The sequence below is a fragment of the Poecilia formosa genome, unplaced genomic scaffold (assembly GCF_000485575.1).
Source record: "Poecilia formosa unplaced genomic scaffold, Poecilia_formosa-5.1.2 Scaffold1120, whole genome shotgun sequence".
NCBI classification, from domain to species: domain Eukaryota; kingdom Metazoa; phylum Chordata; class Actinopteri; order Cyprinodontiformes; family Poeciliidae; genus Poecilia; species Poecilia formosa.
The window spans coordinates 12,416-20,694 of NW_006801059.1; the positions used below are offsets into that span (position 1 = coordinate 12,416).

The 8,279-nt window shown below is 50.6% G+C and overlaps 1 protein-coding gene across 1 annotated transcript in view; it reads right to left on the minus strand.

The window, feature by feature from the left end:
* Positions 1-8,279, minus strand: part of LOC103132545 (FRAS1-related extracellular matrix protein 1-like) — a 26,578-nt gene that overhangs the window by 12,258 nt on the left and 6,041 nt on the right. Inside the window, exons 9-12 of the mRNA XM_016667447.1 lie at positions 3,447-3,588; positions 3,096-3,294; positions 2,129-2,393; positions 334-754 (exon numbers count right to left, since the gene is read on the minus strand). Of these exons, the coding sequence (XP_016522933.1) occupies positions 334-754; positions 2,129-2,393; positions 3,096-3,294; positions 3,447-3,588 (1,027 nt within the window). The remainder of the gene's footprint in view (positions 1-333; positions 755-2,128; positions 2,394-3,095; positions 3,295-3,446; positions 3,589-8,279) is intronic.

An 8,279-nucleotide genomic window follows, 5' to 3' on the forward strand; every position in this document is an offset into this window, starting at 1 on the left:
CTATAGACTCTGCCTGGTCTCTGAATCAAGAGAAGCAGGACCAACTTTTAAAGACTCGGGATGGAAAGGTTCTGCTCAGCGTCTGGTGGTTCTGAACCGGCAGGTCAGCTCCTTAGAATCGGATCTGCATTTGAAGACATTTCTACATCTGAGGTTCTAGATTGTTTCTGCTGGACCTGTAGGATGCAGAGATCCACACAGACAGGTTTCAGTCAGGTTCTGACTTCACCTGGCTGTTGGAACCGTGAGGTCCGATCCGGACGGGACGTCACAGTGCGATGAGGCTGATGGGGCCCCAGCTGGACCGTTACAGGTTTACCTGTTGCTGCTCACCTGGATGCTGAACACTGCAGGGTCCTCCTTCAGCTGGCCAAACTCCAGGTAGCCTTTGTTGGTTCCGTCGCTTGGCAGGAAGTAGAACCGGTCCGGTCGTGCCGGGCTGCCCGGCACGTGCCGGTAAGCCAGGTCCAGCTGGTTGATGTCAGTCTGGAGGAACCTGGGTGGGGAAGGGAGCGGCGCTCCCCTCAGCAGAAGCTTTCCGTACCTGGGCAGCAGCGTGACGACAAAGGTCAGGTTAGAGGCAGCAGTGTCCGGGTCGGAGAGCCACAGAAGGTCAGGGGTCACGGTGGCGACGGAGCCGTCCTGCAGACGAAGGCCGGCGTTGATGCTGAGGGTTGGAGGGATGCGGTCGCTGCGTTCAATGGCGAAGAGGAGCGTGCCGGCGCGGGACGAGGCGCCGTTGGTGACGACAAAGCTGCAGAGAGAAAATAAATCAGTGTTCAGTAACGTGCAGCGCCCTCTGCTGGGTGGATGAACGTAGATCATGAGACCGCTCACAGGTTTGATTCTGCACTCGTTAGGAGAAGGCTTCCTGCGGAGCTCTGCTACGACCCAACGTCTGGTTCTGGTTCTGAGTGAACTCCCAGTAAAACAAGGATGATGAGGACTGGGTCAGAGGAACGCCCGCATAAAAATAGCTGTACATGCTGGTGTGTGTTTGCCCTTACAGCTCCGTGCCAATCTGCCCTTACCCTGCAGCGCGCGCACACACACACACACACACACACACACACACACACACGCTGCACAGCAGCATCTGGCAGTGGCGGCCATGTTTGCCCAGGGACGGCCGTCTGTCCACGCTCAGTTTGGCCACTCATTCATCATCTGCTGTCACTTGAACACACTGAGGCCCCAGGGTGTTGATGGTCAGGCGACCCGAAACAATCTGCTGAGCCCAGAACCAGCTAACGACTTGACTCACTATTCTAGAACAGCCTGGTCCAGGCCCACTGCGGGTCAGGGGGACCGGGCCCACTGCGGGTCAGGGACCGGGCCCACTGCAGGTCACGGACCGGGCCCACTGCGGGTCAGGGACTCGTTGAACTGACGGGTCACTGTGTGTATCTGTCCAAGTCGCTCGTCGTATTTCTGATCAAATTCCAGTGGATGTGAAATGTTTGGTTAATTCCAGAAAACGTTCTGCTCTGTGGCTGAAACTCTTGATGAAGGGTTAGCCACAGCCTTTTATTAGCCACAGCCTTTTATTGTTCTTGCAGGGCCACACAGAGTCATTCCAAGGGCCACAAGTGGCCCCGGGGCCGCCCTTTGAGCTTCTCTGTTGTCAGCATTAACGTAGAAACAGTCTTGACCCAGAAGCTGATCATGAGTGGGACCAGAGCCCGGCGTGTGGCCCATCCCCCACGGATCGGGTCGGAAGCGTAAAGTTCTGGCCCGGTTCTGATCCGAGCGGCTGCAGCCAGGAATGTGACAGGAACTGGGCCGGCTGGCTGCACGCCTGCGTTGGCTGAGATCGGCGGTCTGCAGCCAAGCAGGCGGCCGTTCACGGTGGCACGGGTCTGGGTGACAAACCCGGACCTGCTCACACCGACCTGCCCCTCCCCCACCCGCTGCTGCCAAGTTGGCTGTAAAAGCAGCGCCCCTCCACCCCCCGCCCCGGCTTGACTCGCTGCCCAGCAGTCCGTCCTAATGTGCTGCAACCGTTTTCAGGGGACAGAATTGTGGAGACAGAGAGGTTCTGATGGGTTCTGGTTGGTTCCGGATCAGCTCAGGTGTTTCTGTAAATGTGTGATCAGAACCAGAACCCGTTCCAGGTGTGTGGCCTCACCTGAACGAGTCGACGTCCGAGTCGTGGTCGTTGCTGTGAGTGTAGCACACTCGGTGCGCCGCCACGTCCAGCTGGGTGAAGCGGGTCAGCGGGCGGCCGGGCCGGCGCACGGCGTGGACCAGGCCGTGTCGGGGCGGGCCGGACACGGCGAACACCAAGTCCTCGGGTCGGCCCGCCGAGTCCAGCGCCAGCAGGACGTCGGTGGTCAGGACGAGCCGCTGCCCCTCCCGCAGACGGACGGGCCGGGTCTGCAGGACGATCTCACCTGGAGGCGTTCAGAGGAAGACCGTCAACAAATGTTTCTACTGAAACCGACCAGAACCAGAACTACTTCAGCAACCTTGTAAACACTAAACACAATAAGAACGCTACGTCAGGAAGGAAACGGTTCTGATAAACACCAAAACGTCTAACGGGTCAAAACAACCAGGAAAACTAAAAACTCAAATGACAAAGTCAAAAATATTCATACAGCACTTTGTTGAAAAAGTGGATCAGAACCAGAATCAAGCCAGAACCTGATCCAACTTCCTGAGCCATTAATCAGTCTAAAAAGTTCTGACCCAGATCTGAGCACCTCCCTGAAGCTCCTGCCTTGCTCAGCAGCGTGCCGGCAGCCGGGTTCTGGGAGCGACCCGTGTTTGTGTTTCGGATCAGCACCCAGAGGAGCTGGGTCCACAGCTGCTGCGCCTCCTTCCCGTTAATTATTCACCGCCTAACGAGGCCCGCCGTTTCTCACCTCGGCTCCTCCAGGACCGCCGGGCCCGGCGCCAGAAGGGCCGGGCCCGGCAGAACCGTGTTCACCCGACTGGTAAAAATGACAGGAAGGAGGCGCTAAATAATGCAGGACCCGACTGACCCGGGGGGCTGCAGAACCGGGTCGTTGGATATAAACTGGATCTGTTTGTTTTAAACACGGGTTGTGAATCAACTGAGTCGGTTCTGGTTCTGGTTCACTGAGGCTGACCTGGGTCCACCGTGCGAATGGAGATCAGGAAGCTCTGAGCTGGAGACTCGTTGTCCTCGTCGCTCAAGATGAAGCGGAAGCTGTCATGACCTCTGAACCCGACGCTGCTGGTTCTGTGATGGTACCACACCCGGTTCATCTCCACCTGTTCCTGAGTGAAGTTCTGACCCGCTTCAAGGTCCGTCCAGCTGGACTCTGTCTGCAGAAACAGAGGCAGAAGCTGAGCTGTCCAGATCAACTCTTCACACCGCGCCGCTCAGCACGGGTCCGTTTGGGTCAGGGAACAGAACCTGGAAACCGTCCAAAGAAAGAGTGGAACTCCAGCTGTTGGACAACAGAGACACTCGTCACCTTCAGCAGAAGTTTTCCAAATCTTGGTGCCGTGTTGATGAAGTAGAACACCTGGTGAGCAGGTGTGTCCAGATCAGCGGCTTCCAGAACCGCACCGGAGATCACTCTGCGCTCCCCAGAGTCCAGGTCCAGTCCGGCGTTCCTGCAACAACAGACAAGTTACAGCCGGTTTGGTCTGGACAGCCTGGACCTCCAACAGAACCTCATCTGGAACCAGCTTCAAACACAACCAACCTGCTACCAGTCAGATGCTCCTAAAACCATCAGTTCTATCCAGTAGAACCAGAACCAGTACTTGTTGTTCAGCTCATTGGTCTGAGCGGTCCAGTTTAGCTCTGTGGGTATTTGTTCCCACTTTGGCTGTAGTTGGGTTCAAAAAGGTTGGCTGCGACCGCCGGCCTGGGGCTGTGACCCGTTCAGTCTGAGGAGCCCAGCCTCCGGTGGGAGCTGACCTGCTTTCGCACTGGCAGGAGGGAAGGTTACGGCGCTCCCAGTCTGTGGCGCTGTCCATTAGACCACTGGGAATGTCCGGAGCGTTCAGCCATCGCCCTGCAGCGTCGCTTACAGCAGTAAAGATGGCCGCCGCAGCGCTCTATTTACAGCAGTAAAGATGGCCGCTGCAGTGCTCCATTTACAGCAGTAAAGATGGCCGCTGCAGTGCTCCATTTACAGCAGTAAAGATGGCCGCTGCAGTGCTCCATTTACAGCAGTAAAGATGGCCGCCGCAGCGCTCTATTTACAGCAGTAAAGATGGCCGCCGCAGTGCTCTATTTACAGCAGTAAAGATGGCCGCCGCAGCGGTCCATTTACAGCAGTAAAGATGGCCACCGCAGCGCTCCATTTACAGCAGAAAAGATGGCCACCGCAGTGCTCTATTTACAGCAGTAAAGATGGCCGCCGCAGCGCTCCATTTACAGCAGTAAAGATGGCTGGTGGACGCTCTCGGCCTCTTCGGCTCGGCCGCAGTGAGATCTGGGCTGAGGACGCCAACCTGCCACACAATCAAGTCTCTTATTTGGACCAAGCTGAACTGTTTCAAAATGTTTTTTATTTTTATATGCGTCTTTTCCTGATTTCTGAAGGTTTCTGGAACATTTTCAGGATTTCTATGTGGCTAAAACTGCAGATATCTGACCCTTTTGGTACTTCTGGACCAGGTACTGGACCCATTGTTGGACCTGGTTCTGGATCCAGTGTTGCTGGTAGCTGTAGCGGGATGGCAGAAAGCAGAGGTGCTGCTGATGCTGGACGTTTGGAGGCAGGTTGAGGTTTGGGGGGCTCTGACATCAGGAACCATCTGTTTGCTTCTTCATTCGGAAATAAAATCCACGCAGGAGAAGCTGCAGCTCCGTCCTGCAGGAAACCAGGAGAGCAGCAGCTGCCAAGGAGCCGTGTTCTTCTGCCTGACTGGAGGCCACAGCTCCCCTCCTTACTGCCCCCTCCTGACTGCCCCCTCCTGACTGCCCCCTCCAGGCTTCATCTAGACCTGCAGCAACCAAAGGTCAGGTAACGTTCTTCTCCACAGGTGATCAGGTCAGCAGGGCCCGACCCGGCTGGGAGACCTTTGACCCAGGCTCTAACCTGGTCCTTTATGACGCTGAGATTCCAGACGTCCAGCAGTCAGACATCTGGACTGTGAGCCGCTCAGGAATCAGATCTGTGTCCTCTCAGTGTCCTCTCAGTGTCCTCTCAGTGTCCCCGTCTCTCAGGACACCCGGCCTCTGTCCCCAGAGGAACGTCCTTCAGACATTTTTCCGTCTGTGATGTTCAGGTCTTCCTGCTGCTGAGGACCAGATGGTCCAAAAACGTGTTTCCATGGTAACGTCCTTCCAGCAGGACAACAGCTTCTGGTTAGACTCTCAGATTAAATGTTTCTAATCTTTGTTATTAATAAGGATCATAAAAACTGGAGGATTAACTCTGACCTCTGACCTCGGGGTCAGATTTACAGCTTTGATGCGTTTAAGCTTTAAACCACGTGTGTGTGTGTGTGTGTGTGTGTGTGTGTGTGTGTGTGTGTGTGTGTGTGTGTGCGTTTGTTTGTAATACCTAGTGGGGACGATTTTCCTGACATACACTACGTTGTGGGGACCAATCGCTCCTCGTGGGGACCGGAGCCTGGTCCCCACGAGGGGAAACCCTGTTTTTGGGTCAGGGGTCAGAGTTAGGGCTAAAGTATGAATTGAGTTTTGGTTGATTAGGGTTAGGAAAAGGGTAAAGGTCAGGTTTAGGCTGTAGAAATGAATGGAAGTCAATGGAAAGTCCCCACAAAGATAGCAACACAAACATGTGTGTGTGTGTGTGCAGTGATGACTTGATTTACATATTAAAAAAAATAATATTGTAAACCTTTTGCTGACAATTCATAAAAGCAGTGCAGGACAGTTCTGCCCTGAGGGATAATAATAATAATAACAGTATTAATAATACTTGTAGTAACAGTAATAATACTAGTAGTAATAGTAATACCAGTGGCAATGGTGATAATACAAGTAGAAGTAGTAACAATAGTAATAGTACTTGCAGTAGTAGCAATAACACTACTAGTACCGTATTTTTATGGAGTGAAAATAGTCTCAAAATATCTGCGTGTGTAAAAAGATTTATGTGTGTGTAAAAGTATCTGTGTGTGTGTAGTACTGGATTTGTAAACCTTAAAAATAAAATAAACCTTCTCCTACGCCCATACATGTTGAAAAAGTACACACAAATCACCTGGTACACACACACAAAACTGCATTTACACACAGATCCGGTTCCAAGTGCACAACTATTTTTGAGACTCATTTCATGCTTCCAGGAGCTCCCAGATTTGTGTGTAGATGGTGCGTTTACATGCTAGCAAAAGCTGGGACATCTGAGTTTTGCTCTGAGTCTAGTGTTTTTATCCTCTGACGTTTCTCACTGTGCCGAAGTGGCAAATACTTTAGTTCGTGGAAAACGGAATATCTCAGCACTTCCTTTTAATATCCTAAAATTATTTACAGACATATTGTGCGTTTTGAGCGGTACAGGAGACCAAGTGGTCTGAAAAGCGACCACTAGGTGGCGGAATGGTTCGCTGGCCGGAAAAATAGCCAGGCAAACCCAGAAGAGACGGAGCGTCCCGGTGGTCTGTCCTCTGAAGTAAGTAGGAGCTAAACCTGCAGGCTTTAATGAGACATGGAGTAATTATAAATGATTTCAGATTACGTTGATACTCTGCCCTCCTTATATGTTTCTGTTAGCGGGAGCTAAAGTTTATGTCAGCTATGCTACGTTAGCTGTTGGGAGCTAAGAGTGGATTTTTACTGTCACTCTGCACAGTTTGAATCTTTAATCCATAAAAAATGATCTCTGTGTGGTTCTTACAGTTTCTGTTTTGCCCAAAAGTTTCCAGTCACATTTCTAAGTCAAGTTGCTGACTGATATTTGTATCTATAGTTTGTGAGATATTCTGATTTGCCTTTTACTTTATTCACTAAGTGAATATAATTAAGTGAAATAAATTGCCTTTCGATTCTAGTTTATTGACGTTCTGTGTATAAATAACATTTTATATTTAATCTCTGACAGTGAGAAACGTCAGAGGATAAAAACACTAGACTCAGAGCAAAACTCAGATGTCCCAGCTTTTGCTAGCATGTAAACGCACCATCTACACACAAATCTGGAAGCTCCTGGAAGCATGAAATGAGTCTCAAAAATAGTTGTGCACTCGGAACCGGATCTGTGTGTAAATGCAGTTTTGTGTGTGTGTACCAGGTGATTTGTGTGTACTTTTTCAACATGTATGGGCGTAGGAGAAGGTTTATTTTATTTTTAAGGTTTACAAATCCAGTATTACACACACACAGATACTTTTACACATACACAAATCTTTTTACGTACGCACAAAACATTTTACACACGCACAGATATTTTGAGACTATTTTCACTCCATATATTTTCTGCACTATAAGGCGCATTGAATAGACGCTACAGTCAGGGGTTGCCAGCCGTCCCGATACGGGACGCGATTTGTTCCGGTCCCCGAGTACCTTATATAGCAGGCTGCCCCAGTCATTGTTTCACTCACGGTGTTGGTGTTGCGATATTGTGCCCAACTGCTTTCTGGGTAACACAGACCAACCGCTGCCGCCGCAGTCTCTGTCTCTCTTCCTCCTCCCCGGCTTTCAATGTATAGGGGCTGGTCCCTTGGTAACCCATAGACATGTGGTAACCCTAGTCCCGGATGAATGTCTAAAGCCACTTTGTTGACATAAAGAATGTCAATAAAACAGTCCGACTCCGGTCAGCGAGGAGAACCTTCCGACTGGGCCGGGGCGTGGCCGGACGATGGTCACCCCTCTCCTATCGCGCACAGCATGTTGGTGCTAAACGACCTGCAGACGACCTGATTATAGACGGTCGGTAGGTAGATGGGTCAGTCAAACTTTATAACAAACCAGCGTTCTGACTACTATCCCAGCATGCACCATGCGCTTCTTCTTCTACAGGCGAAAATGAAGTCGGCGGCTGCTTACCGTAGTTGCTAGACCTGTTGTGGCTCAATATTGGTCCATATATAAGGCGCACTGTCGGCTTTTCAGGAAATTGAAAGATTTTAGGTGCGCCTTATAGAGTGGAAAATACGGTAATAGTAATCATGATAGTAATAACGCCAGTAGTAAAAGTAAATAATACTAATAATACCAGCAATAATAGCAATATACTAGTAGCAATAGTAATAATAATAATAGTAATAATGATGGTAGTAATAGTAATAGTGAAAGCACTAGTAGCTGTAGTAACCATACTAGTAGTAATAGTAATAATGATAGTAATAATACTGGTAGTAATAGTGATAATAGT